General features: G+C 39.6%; 1 protein-coding gene across 1 annotated transcript in view; it reads left to right on the top strand.

Annotated features, from left to right (window-relative positions):
- Positions 1 to 19,117, top strand: part of LOC101876287 (NEDD4 binding protein 2 like 2) — a 48,208-nt gene extending 29,091 nt beyond the window's left edge. The window contains exons 8-12 of the mRNA XM_034073061.1: positions 6,075 to 7,870; positions 10,238 to 10,323; positions 10,699 to 10,744; positions 12,332 to 12,524; positions 17,299 to 19,117. Of these exons, the coding sequence (XP_033928952.1) occupies positions 6,075 to 7,870; positions 10,238 to 10,323; positions 10,699 to 10,744; positions 12,332 to 12,492 (2,089 nt within the window). The 3' untranslated portion in view covers positions 12,493 to 12,524; positions 17,299 to 19,117. The remainder of the gene's footprint in view (positions 1 to 6,074; positions 7,871 to 10,237; positions 10,324 to 10,698; positions 10,745 to 12,331; positions 12,525 to 17,298) is intronic.
- Positions 19,118 to 20,082: the final 965 nt, after the last annotated feature.

The following is a 20,082-nucleotide window of genomic DNA, read 5'->3' as shown; positions in this document are numbered from 1 at the left end:
GAGCAGTGTCCAGAATATCAGAAATGTTATCAGAGAAGACTTCAAAATCACTAACAGAATTGCTGCCTGGTTTCAGGGTGTCAGATGCAGGATTGAATTAATACAGCAGTACGTGATTCTCAAGTGGGCACTAAGTTTCTGGCATTAACTGTTACAGCAAAACTGGCTGTACTGTTTGTTTATTTTGTTTCATAGCTATATTGGAACGGTCGCTTACAAGCTCCTGACAACACCTTTAACTGATGCCCCTTTTTCTCCCTTAGACAGTGTCCTTTACCACTTGTCTCTTGTAAGTTGTCTTTCCAGACTTAGAAAATTCTGGCATATGTTAGTACTTATCTAAAGTAGCCTTTTATTATCTGTCCAAAGGCAGAATTCTGTTGATGCTATATATCAGAATTGAAAGACAGTTTTCTGCAGCTGTTCATGTCCAACACTCAATGAGTAATGCAGGGCTGTTTTGTAAAAAGTAATAATGTTTAAGGGATATTTCATTGTGTCACTTGCGTATCTTTAGTCCTTTTGGTGAAAGATGTTTAGAAGGGAAATGAGTCAGTGCCAGGAGTAATACGCAGCAATAGTAAGTAAAAGTTGGATATCAGTATGACAAAGTGTGACTGAGATGTGTTGAAAAGGTGTAATACCTTCCGGAGAATGCCTGTTATAATTGAATGCTGTGCAACTGTTTCATATAGCATTTGAGAATGAGTGCAATACTTGGAGCAGATGTTCTGAAAAGCAACATTATCTGTGGTTACAAGTATTTAAATTTTAAAGTTGTTATAATCTAGGTTAGATGCTGGTTGCTTAATAGCTACTGATACTGTTTTATTTACTGTTTTCCTCTTTAACTTTCCCCCTATTTTCCTCTTATTCTTGAATTGCATCTTTCTCATCTGTCTGATTTGAGCGCTTTGTGATCAGTTCCAATTGTCTTCATAACTCTGAATCCATTTCTCCCTTTCCTTCCTGAGCTATAAACTTGTGTGGACAGCTGCACCTTATGCTTTTTTTTTTTTCTTTAATGCTTCAGTTCAAACTGATGCTGATTTAAAAACTGAATCAATATATATCTCTTCCCCTCCCTCCCTCCCCCTCCCCCCCCCCAGCTATCCTTTTGAATGTTTTTCTTGTTTGCAGCATCATCTTGTTTTTGGAAGTTGTACTTTTGCTCCCAGAATTGTGGTCTGTGCTTTGGAGGATACTTAATTACACATCTTTGCTCCAATTTTGTTCATTTAGACCACTTTAATTCATATCCACATATGCAGTAGTGCTGTAGTTAGTGAAAAACTGAGACTGATCAATGTCTGGGAAGATGAGATTTTTCTATCCTGGGATTTTTGAAAGTGTTCTTTAAAATCTCATACATAAATGTCTTTATATCAATAGAAGATTATGGAGCATTGCTGCAGAGCACGTCACAACAAACTTTATTAATTAGAGTCGTAGAATAGATAGCGTTGAAAAGGACCTTAAGATTCCAACCCCCCTGCCACACTAAACCATATCACCCAAGGCTTCATCCAACCTGGTCTTGAACACTGCCAGGGATGGAGCATTCACTACCTCCCTGGGCAACCCATTCCAGTGCCTCACCACCCATACAGTAAATGACTTCTTTCTCATATCTAATCTAAACTTCCCCTGTTTAAGTTTTAACCCATTAGCCCTTGTTCTGTCACTACGGTGCATAATGAAGAGTCCATCACCAACATCCCTATAGGCCCCCTTCAGATACTGGAAGGCTGCTATGACGTCTCCACGCAGCCTTCTCTTCTCCAGGCTGAACAGCCCCAACTTTCTCAGCCTGTCTCCATATGGGAGGTGCTCCAGTCCCCTGATCATCCTCATGGCCCTCCTCTGGGCTTGTTCTAACAGTTCCATGTCCTTTCTATGTTTAGGACACCAGAACTGCACACAATACTCCAAGTGAGGTCTCACGAGAACAGAGTAGAGGGGCAGGATCACCTCCTTCGACCTGCTGGTCATGCTCCTTTTGATGCAGCCCAGAATATGGCTGGCTTTGTGGGTTGCTAGCGCACACTGAAGCCGGCTCATGTTCATTTTCTCATCAAACAACAATTAGTGCAAGTTAGACTATAGCTCCTATTTCTCTGGACTGCTTCTCAAGTTAGCATGTTTCATGTCTAGCTTGGATTAATTTCAGTCAGGTTGTCTTCATGCTTGAGCTGATATCATCTAAGTAATAGAACTAATACCATCAAACTCGACAAGATGAGTCATGCTGTACTTCCAGTGCATAACACTGGCATGTGTGTCCACCATGTTCTCTTCAAAAGACTAAACACTGACAGAGAGAACTTAAATGAGAATTGATTCTATGAGCCTTCAAGGGTGAGAAAGCTGATGGTAGGCCTGCAGTTTCTTCTCTGTATTGTAAGTACATCCCCTTGAGTTGGATTCAGATCAATTGCATTATTTCACTTTGTCCTTTTTTCTTCTTTTTCTGCTTAAACTGCTTTTTAATACTGAGCAATACATAATGGTGCAAAGAAATGCAGTCAAACAGAAAATGGTGTTTTTTCTGTCTGTCAGCATCAATCAGTACCTTTAGGGCTGGTTTTTAATTTTTATTTTCCTCCTTTTTTCTGGTTAGAATTTTGAACTGTGTCAGGCAAGAGAGATTTGTGGCACCTACGTGAGATTGAAAGCAGGTTTTGAGTTATTTCACTTGTTCAGGACGTAGACGTTTGGTACTAGCCACAAGCATATTCAGTGAGTATGTACACGTATATCAGTCAATATAGTCAGGATTTATTTCCTTAGTGTCAACCAACATATTGTATGAGTAAGGAGCTGAAATAGGAGATTGGATCTTTCAGTCAAAAGACGTTTATGACTTTCATGAACCTGAAATTTCTTGTGGAATGAACGGACTGTCACTTGAAACTGAATTGCTGTTACAAGCTCAGGAGCTTGGTGATTTTGGTGGGGATTTTTGTTGGTTTATTGGGTGTTTTACTTGGGCATGGGTTTTTTGGGTTTTGGGTTTTTTTAATTTTTATTTTGAAAAATAAAGTAGTTGCATTTTGCCGCATTGTTCATTAAATGAACAGCGTCTAAGGCATGCTCTGATCAAACCAACTGTACGCTATTCTCTGTCTACTCTCTAGATCAGTATTTCTCGTGTCTGGCTTGTAACAGAACAGCAGTCTGGTGGCTCATTATACATTGCAAAGAGCTGTATAGACATCAGTCCTGTAGAAATAATAAAGGTTGGAGTAGCTCTTACGAGCATTGTGATAATTAGTCTATTTCATAAGGCAGTACTTAAATCTCACCACTACTGGCAATACTGTTGAGAGGCAAAAGAATAATAAATACTGGGTTACTTCAGATCAAATCTAATTGGTAGGATGCTTGGAGAGGGGAGCATTAATTTACAACACTGTAATATGCACATGTTTCTTACAGATCACTTACAGTGAATTTCCTTAAAATGGGCTGTGAGGCAACCTAATATGCTGCTTTTGAAAGCAGTCACCTCAATCCTACCCACCACTTTCTTTGTCTTAGACATTTTACTTATTGCTCTGGTAAGTTAAATGAGCTCAACAGCAATAACATGTACTTGCTTTCTTTTGATGCTGGCTCAGGCAGGTAAATCCACCACAAGAAGGTGGTAGAGGCAGCGAAAGACAGGTAATGGAAGTGCAAGGACAGCATCTGGAATAAAATCGGGAAAGGTGACAAGGACTGTTCCTTCAGGAGTGATAAAGTGCTAAACTGGATGCTCACCTGTATAATGGAATTTAACTTTTCAGGAAATCAAGTAACGCTGACAAGTTATTTTGCATATGGTAGTTTGAGGTTTTGTTTGTTTGTTTGTTCTTTTTTCCATTTTCCTGATCACCTAATACCAATATTTTATTTGATTTTGAGGAACTGGATCTTTATCACTCATTTAAGTATTGAAACCAAGATATGTAACAAAAAAGTCTATCTCCATGCTGGTTCTTGAATTTTCTCAGTGTTTGTGTGCCATATGGTTTTACAATAAGGAAAAATCCTCAAAATGCGTGTAGGTGGACTAAAAGAGGAGGAATGATGAGAAAAATAAAACTAGTGGAAAAATTGCTTTATTAAATGCATGAACCATAATATGAAACTGGGCATACCCCAAGAAGGAAATTTTTAGCCATCATGGTTCATTACAGTGTTTCTTTGGGGTAGTATTTTCCTAGAAGCAGTTGGAGAAATAGATGTTGCCTAGAAAAGTGAAGAATAACAAATTTGCTTATTCTGCTCAGCACTTTCCTTTTTGCTTTAAGAGTTCCAGACCTTTAGAAAACGAATTTTTCTGAATTGCTGTAAAACGTCCATGTCTCCAAAGCAAAGATATTACAAGGCTGTTATATTTATTATGAACTGTCAAATCTCATTACATCATCAACCTGGACCAACATTTGCATTCATTATATTTTGACATGCAACAATTTCAATGCTATAATAACTGTTAATTTCTCTGGATTACCTTGGTGGTTCTCCCATTATTTTGTGGATGTTTATCTGCTGTTCTTGCATTCTGAAGTTAACACTATCCAGTGTGGTTTTCCTTCTTGGTTCAGAATTAATGGCAAGGAGAGGAAATGAATGTGCTGAGTTCTACAATACCTTTTGGTGTGGCATCCTAGCCTAAGAGTTTCTGTCAGCATTGTCCTGAAGGTGTTGCCAGATGTGTCAGGAGTAAGGCACCAGAAACATGCTTGAGTATTAGACAAGTCCACATCCATCAGTAGCAGTGCAAATTCACATCTGTGAGAACTGAGTGATAAGGAAGAGTATAGCTACAATAATGATACCAAGACTGGAGGAGCAAGCCCATTCCTTTCTATTGCTGACTCGGGTAATTTGGTTGTCATTTCTGTGGAGTTGTTGCATAGCAGCACAAGGGCCCCTAGGTACAATACTAAAGTATTCTTGGAATTGGTGCACAAATTTGATGTTTTATTTCCCACTCCATTAAAAACAACTAAAAATGTGACATTTTCTGCTTCACTGATAAGGGGGTTTATGCTTCTTAAAACCAGAGAATTTTCTCTTCTAACCCACTTTCAATATTATAATTCTTGTAGCTGCTGCTTTGTTTGCTTCAGTGTTTTGTGTGAAGGACCATCCTGAGCAAAGGGTTACAGAAAAGCAGAGAATTACAGAAAAGCAGATTTTTGATACAAAGATTTGCAGTCAAGCTTAGCTTTGGAAATCTCATTTCTCTCTGGGGAGTTTTATAGGGAGAAGTTAGACATTTTGCACTAGGTTTTCCTTACATGTGTTCATTTCAGGGTTAGCTGGCTGATGGGCTAATGCCAAGATTTCAGGGAAGTCACCATTAGGGCTCCTATCTGTTCAATTTGATGAGAAATGCAGAGAAAAATCTGATGTTCTGAAGAGAGATGCAAACCTAATTGTAAATAACTGCCTAAAACTGTGTTAAATCTTCAGTAGTGTATTCTTGCTAGTAAAATATATTTTTTTTCCAAGTATGTATGCAGCAACACATAGTATTCTGAGCAGTAAATATCTGTTACTGTAGTCACTGTACCCTTCCATTATTCAAATTTTGGGTTAGTATGTTTTTGTATTTGAGTCCAAATTAGATAAGTATAGTCCATTTAATCTTAATGGATGAAACTTCCTTACTACATCCTCCATTTAGTACCCTTCTGCTCAGCATGGCATTTAATGAAATTTCAGAATAGCAGTTGCTCTTCAGTATCTCTTACTCAAACATCACAAAATACATCCAGAAACATGTTGTTTGGTCTTGCAGTGATTTGTGATACTTTTGTAAAGCTAAGTTAATGAGATGGCAGCTGTGTTTTTAAATTGTTTTAAAATGTTCAGGAGTGTTCTGAATTGGAGGGTGTACATTTGTGTAATAAATAGAAAGTTTTATTTGAGATTTTATTTATTTGAAAAAGCAAATGTTCTATGTTTGATCGTCATATTAACATAAAGTACCTATTTTTCAAATTGGACACAATGAATGTGTTATTACTGATATTTATTTTGCTTTTTAAAATTTTTTTATTCTTGTTATTTTTTCATAGGGAAACAATTTTAAGGAAAAAACATGGACACCTGTCTACAAAAGCAAAGCAGAGGGGAAAGCGAAAAAGAAATAAAAAAACTAAAGGTAGTCCTACAGAAATCACAAAGAAAATGTTAGGTGGAGCAGCTCATCATCCAGTTCCAGATGACCAGGACACATCAGGAAGTGAAGAGGATTATCTGAAAGAAGAAGACAGCAAATCATTGTGTATATTCAGTGAAGGTCCAGAGGATTCAGTAACAGTTTCTGAAGAACAGCCTAATGGTGATGATGAAAGCCTGAAAGAAACTACAGGGGTTTCAAGAGAAAGGTTTCCCATCGCTGTGTCTGAGGTCTCAACAATGACCAACAGTGCACTGAAAAATGAATTGCCTATGGAAAGCGACAGTTCACTTCTAATAGATCTAAAACCTTTCTCTACTGATTACCTATCAAAAAATGCAGTAGATGATGAGAAAACAAATCAAAGGCACATAAAAAATCTTTGCAGGAGCAGTTTCCTAAAAAGAAGCAACGAGAAAAATTCTATCCAGGAAACAGAAGGCATCTCTGAAGACTGTAACATCCTACTGTTAAGCAAAGAAAACAAACTCGGATCATATCAAAGTACACCTAAACCTGACAGGGAAGCTAAGCTGTTAAGTGGTGAAGAAAAAAAAATTTTTCAATGTTACAATTCAAATATAGGTGATAATGTGCCTGGTAATAACACAGAGGACACACATGCATTAAAAGCAGAAGAGAGCAGCTCTAATGCTCAGGCTTGTTTTCCAATTCATTTCCAATTACCTACTGAGGAATTGCAGCTGGGCTTTGATACACAAGTTTCTCTCTCTTCTTGGTCTGAGAATAAATCTGTAGGTGAACAAAGGCTCCCAAAAATGAGAAAACCTAAACAGACTCCTATGAACAGTTCAAAACATCTAAAATGCTGTTGGTCAAATGAAGAATTGGTGAAGGAAAACCATTGGGTAACAGTAACTGAGGAGGCTGGTCTATCAGCATCTGCAGCTGGTGAAGTGCAGTTTCATTCCCTGGTGGAAGCCAGGACCACCTTCATGCAGTGTTCAAGTGAAGTAGATATCCCAAGAAATGATGCTGCACCAATTACATCAAAGAGAAAAAGATACAGAAGAATTGTCAACTTGGCACCAAAGTTCAATCTACCAAGACAGATTGATGGTAGTACAGATGGAGGGAAAGAAGTCCCAATAAAAGATTATATTCCCCAGAAAAGTGTTTTGGAAATAGGGAAAAAGAGTTTTCTATGCAAGGACCACAGAGAAGAATGTGAACAGGACCATGCATTGCAGGAATATTCTGTACCTTTCAGTGGCACCAAAGCAACCTATTCCATGCCTACTGCAGACTCAGATACTCTGTTACATGGTATTTCTTGCATTCATTTGGGACAGTCTTCTCCTATGCCAAAATATTCCTGCAGAGTTTGTGTAGTTCCTGGGATGAAGAAGGAACAAGCTAGAGCTCTTGAGCAACAGGAGATAGTTGATAAAAAAGAGGACAAAAGTGAACAAGTTTATTCAGAGGTTACAAATAGCCGACCAGATATTTTGTCATCTGTGAAAGTTGTTTTTCAATATTCTGAAGATTCCAGTATGTTGGCAAACTGCAGTGAAAACATGCAGGAAGCAGATGACACTGAGCCAGCAGAGGCCTCACAACTCAAAGATAATCAAGATGTGAATATGGCATGTAGTTTTCTGGGACTTCCCTTATCATTAGGATTTGCTTTTCAGCTTGTGCAGCTCTTTGGTTCTCCAGGTCTTCCACTGGGTAATACTCTTCTTACTACTCCTATGTAAAAAACCAAACCAAATCAAACCAACCCAAAAACACCCACAACCCCCCAGAAACCCACAAATGAAAACCAAAACACTCCCCCAAAACCAGAAAACAAACAAACCCCCCCATGATTAAATACTTTATTTTAAGTACCAATTAATCCAATATTAATCTTATTGAAAGGAGTTATTGCTGCCTTGGTGGTTATTTGGGTTTTTTTTTTTAGTGTAAAATGCAGTCTCTGTCAAAGGTGCGGTTTGGTTTGGCTTTGTATTTGCAGTCTTTTTAGTTACAAAACCTTACTACTTTAAAGGATGAAGCTCTTGTTGATGTTTTAATACACTCTACTGAGTAAGACTTTAGTGTGTTGATAACAGAACTAAATTAAAACATGGTACAAAATGTGTGCTCTAATATAAAGGTTGCATGTTTTATATTCCACCTGGTTAATATAACAATATTCCATTTTCTTTGTTTAGTAAAGTTTTAGTTTAAAATCTTTATCCCTTGTCCTATAACAACAAGCCCTGTTAAAAGTCTCTTGCCAGCTTTCTCAAAGACCCCTTTTAAGACCTGAAAGGTCTCCCTGGAGTCTTCTCTGGGATGAACAGCCCAAACTCAGCCTTTCCTCATAGGAGAGGTGCTGCACCCCTCTGATAATTTTTGCTTTATCAGGTGCCACAGTGTTGTATACTTGCCTTCCAGACTCCAATTGTTGTATTTTTGTACTTTCATTTTAATCACTGTAAGTTAGCCCTTAGAAAAATGGCTATCAGTCCTCAAAGGAGTTGTGCGTGGCAACAGTGATTTCCAACTTTTACTACAGGCTAATGTAAGCCTACAGAGCTGTTTGGAAATCACACTAAGACATGGATTTCCTGTGCATGAAGTTCTGCAACTTCATTGGTCCAAATTTAGTCAGTGGAGAAACAGCGACTTTGATTTGGCCACCAAATAGGATTAAAAAACAGACTGGTTTGGGTTTTGGTTTTTTTTTCAGCACATAGACCTTTACACCTATTTGTTTCAGTTAAAGTTAAGCATGTAGTTTCGCATGAGCATTTTTAAGGTGACAGGTGAGTAGCAGCTTCTGTCTGTTTATCTACCCAAACTGACCTCAGGATTCCTTGTTTTTATTGCAAAAATTGGTGGCAATGCTACCTGCAGAATGCAAACCACTGGCAGCATTATTCAGCTTGGTCTCCAAAGGACCTACAAAGCTGCTTTATCTAAACCTGGCACCCCACACCAAAAAGCTTGACTTGTAGAGCTGTGTTTCAACAGAGCAGAGAAGTTCTGCTCGTGTCCTTTACTGTTACATACAAAACATTTTTTCTCCTCCAAACATGGTGAGTCTTCATAGCTGTGATCTTAAATTTCATCATCTTAGAGGGAGATGGCCATGACTTGAAAACAGGGATCTTCTGAAGGGGGAGTTGAACAGGCAACACTCAGTAGGCTAGTGAACCAAATGTTCTTCTTCTCCAAGTCAGTAACAGGTGACATTCTTTGGTGTTTAGGTGAGTTTCCTTTGGAAATAACCTTCAAGAAGTACAAACCCACCCCAACATCTCTCTGAAGCCCTGCCAGGTGTTTGCTGGGGCTTTTTTCATCAAAAATATGCCATCTGTCTGCAGAAGTCTGTCTGCATTCTGATTTGACTGTAATTTTCCTACAGGTTCAAAAGTTCTTTTCTGTGGCCTGTTATCTATTATTTATCCATGTACACATTTGAACTACAGTATTTTACAACACTGACAATTGCAGTAATTTTTTATTATTATTACTATTTTGGAGGGAAAATTTTTGGTAAACATTTTTGGTTATTTAGAAATGAAATATCTAGTTACTGACTTGCTTGGATCATTCTCATATAGAATATATTTTAGGCTGTTTTCCTACAAAGAATCTCTTTTCAACTTTTTAAACAGTTTGAGAACATTTTAGAAAGTAATTTCTTTAGTGATACTGTACAAATTCCTATAATTCAACATTTTAAAATGTAAAGCTTGTTACTTAAGTTGCATTTGTTTAATTTGTGGGCTGAAAGCTTTCTATTTTTCTTGTTTGCACCCAGTTTTGAGGGAGTATATCAGGGAAATGTAAGTATAGTAGGAAAGTCTTTGCCTGAAAAAAGAAACCAACCCCAAATCTCCTTTCCCCTTCTACCCCTCCTGCGCACTGGCCTTAGATTCTACAAAACCTAAATTCTGAGTTTGCTGCTGGCTTGTTTAAATATTGGTGGTGGATTTTTTTTAAGTCTATATATATAATGTGTTCAAAACTTGTAATTCAGTGATATATTTTGGCTATGGAGAGATCTGAACACTCAACGGCATAAAATATTTTCTTCTGCAGAATCCTTGTTGCCAGATGATTATATAGTTCCTCTTGACTGGAAAGTTTCAAAGATGATCTATTTACTGTGGAAGACCTCTGTGGAGGTACGAATTTTGGGAGATTTTTGAAAGCTTTCCAATATTCCAGGTGTAAAGAGGAATTCTTCAGTTCATAAGCAAGATGATGTTCTTTGCTAGTAAATTTGCTTTGTGGGTTTTTAATACCCGCAATGAGGAGGTGGATGTTTTATGTACTCTTCTAGGTAGAAAGTGGTAACTTACAAGTTACTTTTCTCCCCACTGCAACTGTTGCTTTGTGAAGGTTTGTTTTTATTTATGGAGCACGGTGATGTCTAGTAGTGGAATGAGGAAAATCCTGTAAATTATAAAATAGAGCATGAACCTTGTTCTTCCCCAAAATACCAAATTCTCTTGTCACATACTTTCTTCTTTTCTCTGGATTATTATTATCTGTTTCAGGAAAAGCAGAAAACAAGTGGATCACAGGATAGAAACACCTTGTCTGGTAAGTGTATTCTGTGATACAAGAACTGTATAAGATAGTTCTTGTTCAGAAGAGAGAATAGTTAATGCTGAAGCATGTTGTTTTCAGCACAAATGAGTCAGAACACTCCGCTTTGTGCAAAAGCTTTAGGATGTGACAAATGAATTCGTACCTCCATTAACTGTGCACAAAGAATGGCAGAGGTGTGGTCACTGTGTTGGAAGAGCTGAAATTCCTTGGCTTTTGAAGTTTCCCATACAGAATTAATCCAATACTTACCTCAAATTTACCTATTCTAGATTAGAAGGATGTTTCGCATGAAGAAGTCTTACAGAAAGATTTTATTTCTCTAAAAGGTTGAGCATCTTCACCTTAGTTAAATTTAATGATCACTAAAAATTGTCAGCTTGATAATCATAGAATCCCATGTTGGCAGGGACCTCACAGATCTTCTGGTCCAACCTTTCTGGGCAAAAGCAGTCTAGACAAAATGGCCCAGCATACTGCCTAGTTGAATCTTAAAAGTGTCCAACACTGGGGAATCCACTGGTTCTTGTGGGAGATTATTCCAATGGTTGATTGTTCTGATTGTGGAAAATTTTTCTCTTGTGTTCAGTTGGAATCTCCCTGGACTAACTTTTGTATCCATTATCCCTTGTCTATTCCATGTGACTTCTTGTAAAATGGGAGTCTCTGTCTTCTTTGTAGCCACCCTTTAAATACTGAAACATGGTGATAATGTCTCCCCTGAGCCTTCTTTTCTCAAGGCTGAACAAACCTAGCTCTCTCAGCCTTTTCTCATATGCCTTTCCAGTCTGTTGATCATCTATGTGGCTCCAATCTGGACCCTCTCCAGCCTGTCCACATCTTTTTTTATATAGCGGGGACCAAGGCTTAACACAGTATTCCAGCTGTGGTCTGACAAGAAGAGTGAAATGGGATAACCACACTGTTGCTGCGGATACCCTTGTTGATGTAATCCAGCATCCTATTGGCTTTACCACAGTAGCGCACTGTTCACTCATACTGAGCTTGATGTCCACCAAGACCCCCAGTTTCCTTTCCGCAGAGCTGCTCCCTAGCTTGAGGTCACACACTTGAGCAGCAGGAGGTATCAGGATCCATGGGAAGCTTTGGACTTCTGCTTGCATTAATTCCTGCAGTATGGATGTTATGGGATAAGGTTGCTGGTTGTCATTTTCTGTGATTTCCATATTAGTGTAGTATAATTTCACAAATTCCATAATACAAGATTAGCAATACACAGTAGTAGTTCCCTAGAAGCTGATAGGATTTTCTGTCTAAAATAGGAGAGGAACTGGCGTTTTTTCTTAAAAAAGAGAAAAAGAGGCTCTTCAAGACCTGAGAAGAAACGTAAGAGTAGGAAGAAACACACACACACCGTTTAATCTGTCTCCCCCTGCATCAGAGACAAACCTGAAAGATCTAGTTTATTTTGTAGGCCATTTAGAAGGGAAAATCAAGAATATTCTGATTAAATGGAAGTTTGTTCTGGAAATACTCTATCCTGACATGGTATAAGTGCCAGACTACCTAAGATAATTTCAGGTGTCTTTGGCTGCAGTTTATAACTCGTTTATTTTTCAGATGATTTTATTGGTCTTGAAGATATAAATAAAGATTACCAAGAGAATCAAGTCTCTTCTGAAACACTTGAAGTAGTGGAGGTGTTTCAAGGGATGGTAGAGGAGAACACTGTGGCCTGCACTGGCACTGGCTCTCTGAATGCTGTGTCTCATCAGCCATGACTGACTATGTTAAATTCTGCATGATGGAAAAGGTAATCAGTCCCCCTTGTGAATGTGTTTAATTCTTGTATTATATTTGACTAAAGAACTTTATTAGTTATAATTTTAGGATGTCTTTAGTCTCATTCAACTTACCTGATTTTTTTCTTCAAGTTAGGGTTGAGGGTTGTTCTGGTTCTTGAGGTTTGTTTTAAGCCCAAATGGGGAAAAGAGAAGGCAGCATTGTTATGAAAGCTATTTTTTCTCCTGAATCTAAAACTCCCCTGGTGAAGTGAAAGCAGAAGTTTAGGATGCCTAAGATGTGAGCTTTATTCCCAGTTTGGTTACTGTGGCAATCTGCTGTGAGTCATGTCATCTCAGTCCTATTTTTCTCAACTCTTCAGTGTAGTGAGTAATGCTGACTCCATAAAGTGTCTACCTGTGAAGAGCACTGTATGAGCAATAAAACAGTATTTCACCAAGTGACAGTTTTGCATTTCAGCTGGGAATCAGCAGCAAGAGGTCGCAATAGGACTCCATATACTGAAGTGTTAATTTTTCATGGATGTTTTCATTTGGTATGACAAAGTGCAATACTGAGTATTGGAAAGTATTGCAGTTGTGTTCATGCTTGGCTTGTGAATTTTTGGAAACTTGGCAAAATTTCTCCAGTTTGCTTATGGGAGATATTCTAGATAGATTGTGGTAGGAAGGAAGGTCTTTTGGATCCAGCAGGAAAATGTTAGCTTAACTTTCCATTGGGGGTTTGTTCCAAGTGGCAAATGGATCAATCTGTAGTTTTAAAACAAGCAGACTGAGGTACGTGGAAATAGATTAACTTGCACCATGGGCAAATTGAGCCAGAAAAAAAAGAGAAATCCCGAGGCTTAAATTATTCCCATGGAGACACCACAGGACTGCTGAAAGCTCATCCAGGTGAGGTCCGGCCAGGGGTCTGTGTCACCTGGTGTCCTGTGTCTGACCTGAGCATGAGTCAATGGCTGGAGGAAGAGCCAGAGACATGTTCTGTGTTGGGACAGTTATGAAAGCTGAAGCTGACTTTTTAATAGGCTTCTTAATTTTCAGGGTGGAGCTTCATGACAGAAGTAAAGTAGTTGAATAGTTTGGGTTGGAATTGAAACCTCTTGACTGGGGGTTGATTTGATTACATGTGTTTTTATATCACTGATGACAAAAATGACATTGGAGGTCACTTGCTGATTAGCCTGTACTAACTACCAATGTCGGAAGGTGAGGGGAGTCTCTGAACCACACAGTACCAACAGCACTAATCTCACAAGGTGCTGTCAACACAGACCATTAACAACACCAAGAACATCTGGTAGAGGTATGTTCTTTTACGTAATCAAGCACTAGAGTATTTGGTAAGCAAATAAAAAAATATTTTCACCAAATGCTTTGCCCTGTTTCAGCCACAAAGTATTGAAAGTTACTCATTTATAATAATGTAGATGTGAATGCTCCACAGGCAAGGATTTTGCTTGTGATACCACTGGCTGTCCCAGTGTGGATTTGTAGCTGAGGTTACTACCCAGGATTATCCAGGTTTATTTAAATGTTTGTATGCTAAAGAAACAAACTCAGAGAGCTCTGTTCTCTTCCCTGAGGAAAGCTGTGATTAACCTGGAAATTTCTTTTCTTTGTGTGCTGTCTTGGTGTGTCCTGTGCATTTGTGAGCCAGCCACTGACTGCTGCTCTGTAACGAAGCATTGTTAAACTCCAGTTTGTAACATGATGTTGCAGTCTAATACTCTACTGGGGTGGCTGATGTTAGTTCTAGGGAACCTAGAATTAAAGCAATGTGTACTTTGCCACGAGAAAAGGCTCCCAGTCATTTAATTATTTTTGCTTTTTAAAAGAGGCATTGCATGCTCTGTGCAGAAGGACTTGGCAATGAAAATCTGTGCTGAGATGGGGTGGTTAAGCTGGAAGTCCCTGCTGGAAGATGAAGCCTGTGTAAGGGTTGATTGCCCTGGTCCCAGCCTCCTTGCAGCAGCTTTGGTGCGCAGCAAAGCCTTTGACTTGGGAGTGCTAAACTGGCTAGGGCTCTGTGTTGGAATGAAGAGGGAAGTTAGTCAGGGGTTTTGGGGGGGGTTGTTTGGGGTTGCTTTCTTTGGGTTTTTTGGTTTTCTAGTTCACCATCTGAAATGAGTCAGGGAAAGTCCTGAAGGCTGTTGGAGGAAGAGGATGAGACACCAGAGCCTGGATAAGTTTAGGCTGTTCTGAAGCTGTGGTTTTGCCTCAGGCCAAGCTGATGTGATGGCTGGCTGCCACAGACAGTGGAGTGGGAAGTACCCCCCCTCCCAGCCCTGTGCCAGTTTTCAGCTCCACACTTGTTGGCTGGCATGAAGGCTACAACTTCACTTGTTAACACCAGAGGAAACAAATGGATAGTTTTCTTCTGGGCTGGCAAATTTAGGTAAGACTCTGCAAGGTCCAACTCAGTGCTGAAGCTCTGGGGCCAGGGAGCAGACTGGGTGCTGCTGCTGCAGATGTGCAGTCAGCCCTGATGCCAGGGACCGTGTACTGTGCGATCATGCCTTCAGATGAAAGACTGTTTTTAAGCTTATACAAAGGTTGCCCAGAGAAGCTGTGGCTGCCCCATCCCTAAGAGTGTTCAAGGCCAGGTTGAATGGGGCTTTGAGCAACTTGGTCTAGTAGAAGGTGTAGCTGCCCGTGGCAGGGGGGGTTTGAACTAGGTGATCCTTAAGGTACCTCCCAACCCAAACCAGTCTGTGATTTTATGATATATATTAGGATTTTTTAATTAGAAAAATTAAAAAAGAAAAATTCAAAAAGCAAAAAGCATTTCTTAGGGTTTTCAGTTGACTCATGCTCACTGTCAGGCACAGGATACCAGGTGATGCAAACCCTTGGCCAGACCCCAGGTGGGTATTCTAGCAGTCTTCTGAAGTCTGCATGTGTAATTGCTCTAAAAGGAAGGTGTGCTTTTCTGATCAATAGTGCCCCTGCTTTCGAGCAATAAGTTTGTATTTCCTCACCACAAAATCATTCTCTTCTGGTTGCTGATTAAAGCAGACTTGCCAAGAATGATGTCCCAGAGTGGTTGTAAAACTTCTCCAGTGAACAACTATAAATGTTGAAATGGATTTGATTTCATCAAATGTCAGGGGGGAGGAAAAATAAAAAAGCTGAGGCATTCTTTCCAAAAGCTTTCAAAGTCATGGAAAATAAATGGAGACCTGGTATGGTCACTTCAGTCCCTTTAGATTGGAAAATAAACTAAGCATTACTGGCCAAGTGTAATTTAATCTGTTAGTCAGATGATCATGCTTCTGTATTCATGTTCTGTAAGGGCGGTTTTATTTAAATGGTAGAATGAACAGTGTTGATATTCCTCTGTGAAAACACAAGGTTGATCTCAGGTTGTTGTGAGAGCTCCTTATAGTCTCATTGGCAGCACATCAGCATTTGTTCTGGAGATTAAGCAAGAAATCCTGGATTAAAAAATACTGAGATCAATGAAAACAGCATTATTTTGGTGTCTACCTGTTCTCCTTAGGGAAGGACTCATGAGTGCCAGGTGCTATACAAATGTAGAACAAGAAGACAAAACCCAGTGTCAGTTTAAGCATTTATCTGCAGGACTACTGCAGAATAAAGGCTGGTATGTTTCTTTGTGAAGTGTAGCAGTCAGTAACTCCCTGCAGAAAGACTTCTTCCATGACAGCCCAGTCAGGCTGTGGTTTTGATGAAATGAATCTCTTCATGACATGTATTACTGCTTCTCCTTTCCCTGGCTGTGTTATTCCCATCACTTCCCTTAGCTGGATGCGATGCTTCAGCTGCTGGGCTGAGGCAGTTCAGCACAATCATCCAGTGCATAGAGGCATCCAGAAAGTTTTCAGTCTGGACCAGTGAGCTGAAACAGCTTTTCCTTGAGCCATGTGATCAGCAGGACACATGCAAAGGAGCAAGAACATACAGCTGGGACAGGAAGGACTGTCTTTTGGCAAGGATGTCATGTGGGACAGTGTTGAATGCTTTGTACAAGTCCAGGTAGACAGCATCAGCTCTCTGCTCTGCCCCCACCAGATTGGTCAGGCGTGATTTGCCCTTAGTGAAGACATGTTGGCTGTCACCAACCATCCCATGGGCAAACCTCTTCCAGTTGCTACTTTGATACAATGATAATTAAAAAAATAGTTTCTCTCTCCTTTGACATTTAACCACTAATTAAAAAAAAAAAAAAAAAAAAAGGTCATGGGAAAGTGTACAGAATTGTGACCAGAAAACCTCACCTGCCTTTTACAGTGCTCACCAGGAAAACTGGCCTACAGTTTACTTAAGCAGACTGTACAACTGCCGGGGTGGGTAAGAGCTGCCCAGAACAGAGTTTCTGTAGGTCTCAGACAAGGTAACCATCAGGCTCTGCTGGTAGCTCCCATGAACTGTGTAACTTGGAGGCCTGTGAGGTCCCAAGTAAATGTAAGGGGAAAGATTTGCAACACAACAAAACAATTATGGGATGTAGCTATGCTATAGAGGTATTTGCTGAAATGCTATTAATTATATAGTGTTTGTGACATGTAGAGGAAGAAAACATCCACTGTTACTCTTCTCTTTATTTTTCAGCCTTGAGATTGCTACATCCTTACTGTCTCTAGTTTTGACATCCAAGTTTTCTTCATTTCCATTCTTTTTAAAGTTTTAAAGAAATAACCAACAACTGAGTATGAGAAAGACTTTTAAAAGTATCAGACAGGTGAACTTTTCTCAGATTTGCAACCATTAAAGTCTTTTTGCAATCTGTATTTCAGCAGAACCTGCTATTTTTTCTTTCAGAAACTTCTCACTTTGATTGCACCATGGAAGGACTTCAGTTGGCCACTGAGGAATTTTAAATGTGAGGAGTAACCTGGAAGGAAGAAAACACTGTAGATTCTTGGCATGAATCTTTGGCCACCTTCTCCACAGCCCCCTGATAGCAATCTCTCTGTCCACGTATGAAAAGTCAAAATTGAGATAACTCTGTTGTGTGTGCCATAGGGTCACTTTCTGAAGCCCTTTGGGATTTATACCTTCTTAGTACATCCTTGAGTGTGGTACAAAGAGATTGAGATAAGAAACCTGTAAGCAGAAAGGAGATGTCTGTCAGCATGAGGTGTGAGCTTCAGACTCTGCTATTTAATTCACTTGAACCAGGATCCAAGATGTTGCCACATCAGCTGGTACATGAACTGGTAGTGATGCCTACTGCAGGGAAAGGTGCCTGTTACGTGTCTTACCCTACTTTTGCTTTTCATCCTGCCAGTTATAATCACACCCCAATCTGTTTACAACCTCAGGTGGAATGTTTTCATCAGTAACTCCTACTCTTTCACCCAGAGGTGCACAGCTTACCGCTTTTTCTCCTAAAACTAGGCTTAGTGCTTCCCTTCAACTAGGCTTATTTTGGGACTATAGAAATAAGGAGAAATTTCACTATAGATCTGCTTCAAACACATTGGAGGTGAGATGCATATGGTTTGTGGTAGATTGATAAGCCTTATAAGCTTTTTTTTTTCTTTAATATTGTGGTTTTCCCCACAAAATTAAGCACAGTGTTCATTCCTCAGCTAGAACAGTAACTTTACTAATAGCAATCCTGTTACTGAGGAAATTGTTCCAATAACGTGAGTATTGATTTTCAGGGGCAGATGAGCAGCAGAAATTAATGAACCCCTGACAATAAATCTAAAATTTTGCTCATGGAAATATCTATGTAAGGCCTAGACAGATATCAGGAAAGTTGGAAATACATGTGCAGAGTGAGCTAAACTAGTTAGGTGATGAATTTAATCCCATGAAAATTCACGAGTGTTTGCAGAAATAGCAAGCAAAGAAAGTGAGACAGACAATAGAGAGTGGAGGTGAAAGGGCAAATGAAATTACACCTAGTTAATTAATCAGAAAGAGCAACCTTTGTCAACTGAGACCTGCATAAGCCTGGAAATTACTTTGTATTGAGAGGGAGTGACAGAAAAGACAACTATAACCTCATGGTGAAAAAGATGAGAAAAGATCAATGAGAAGAGGAGACACAAGGAAGCTCAGGTTGTGTGTACTCACCAAAACCAGTATTTCCCATTTACACAGCCTCCACATCCAGAATATTGATTCATCTGTTCAATCACTTCCTCTTCTCCCTCTTCCCCTGCACCCTATTTGATGTGCATCAGCTGAAGAGCTGGTATGCAGCTGCAGTCATGCTGAAGCTTCACTGTGCTCTGAATTGCTGATGTGTCCCCACTCTCCACTTAAACAAATCCTGCATATACGTGTAAGCAGTTAAAGATGTTTGTGGCTCTAAATTAAGGTTGTACGATTGGCAAAATGTACCAGCTGCACTTTTTAAATGCATTTCTTATGTACTTGTGTGATTTTTACTTTCCTTGGTTGGAAATGTACTGCCCTTCTACCAGCAGAATGTCATACAAAATGTCACAGGGAGAAGGAAGGTAATTCATGCTGGCCATAGCCACAGCTTCAGACTTACCTGATGTCCTGCTGGCAGCAAGCAAGTTAGTTTGATTTCAAGAAAATGTCACTTAAGGGTTAATATTTTCTTCCTACTTCTGTTTATTCAGAGAGAAATCTGAATGCCTGTATTTTCTGTTACTGAATACTGTCCTTCCAGATTGCTTAAAATAAAAGTAACTGTAAAAATTTCACAGTGTTCTTGTATGGACAAAAGGTGTTTCATCTCTTAGGAGGGTGTTGCCAGTTTAAGTTTACTTTAAACCCCTTGGATATCTTTGAGTTTTCAAATTTATGTATCTTCTTTCCTGACACTATTTTTTCCCACTTGCTTTGGCTGATCTTGGTGTGCCACATCCAGGGAGCTAAGCTGCCTCCTGATCCGTGAACACTCTTTAGCGCTATTTGCAAACTTCAGACCCAAAAGCTTCAGTGTTGTAGTTTGGTGGTGGCATGTCCCTGTGGCATGTCCCTGTGGCATGCCTGAGGCCACCTTTTAACCAAGCTGGGGCTGATACTGCATGTGCCTTTGAGAGGAAGACTGTGATGCCATGCCAGCTGTTACTGGGTTTACTGGAAACTATCACTTCTTTGGCTTGTGTGGTGATCAACTTAAAGCAGATCAGATTTTCTTTAGGGGAAATAAATCTTATTGAACTCCCTATAGATTTTCTCATGTGATAATGTATTTGAAAAAAAAGTGGAGCTGATGGAGCAAGCGTGATGCACAGAGTCATTGGTGCAGGGCAGTTGTTTGGATACACGTGCTTGGAATCCTTGCCTGCCTTTGTGTTTGGGTGGACTCCATCACAGCTGGGGAGGGGAAGAGGGAAGGAAGGAAAAAAATCCATCTGTATCTGGTGTCCTGTAGATAACTACAGTCCTTGGAAGAGTTTTCATGATTCCCTTTCTGGTATGAGCAATAGACTTGGGCAGCACAGGGGACTGAACGCTTTCAGCACTGGCTTGTGTTCTCCTACTTTTGAGAATTTGGGAGTTAATCTTGATTTTTAAGTTATGAAAGATGGTCTCTTGGGCTAATGTTCCGGGTAGAAGGCCAATGCCGTAACTGCACGGTTTTGCAGTATGAGCAGCCAATGCCCTTTCTTT

Source organism: Melopsittacus undulatus, chromosome 2, assembly GCF_012275295.1.
Source record: "Melopsittacus undulatus isolate bMelUnd1 chromosome 2, bMelUnd1.mat.Z, whole genome shotgun sequence".
NCBI lineage: Eukaryota > Metazoa > Chordata > Aves > Psittaciformes > Psittaculidae > Melopsittacus > Melopsittacus undulatus.
This window is presented reverse-complemented; position numbering and strand designations above follow the sequence as displayed.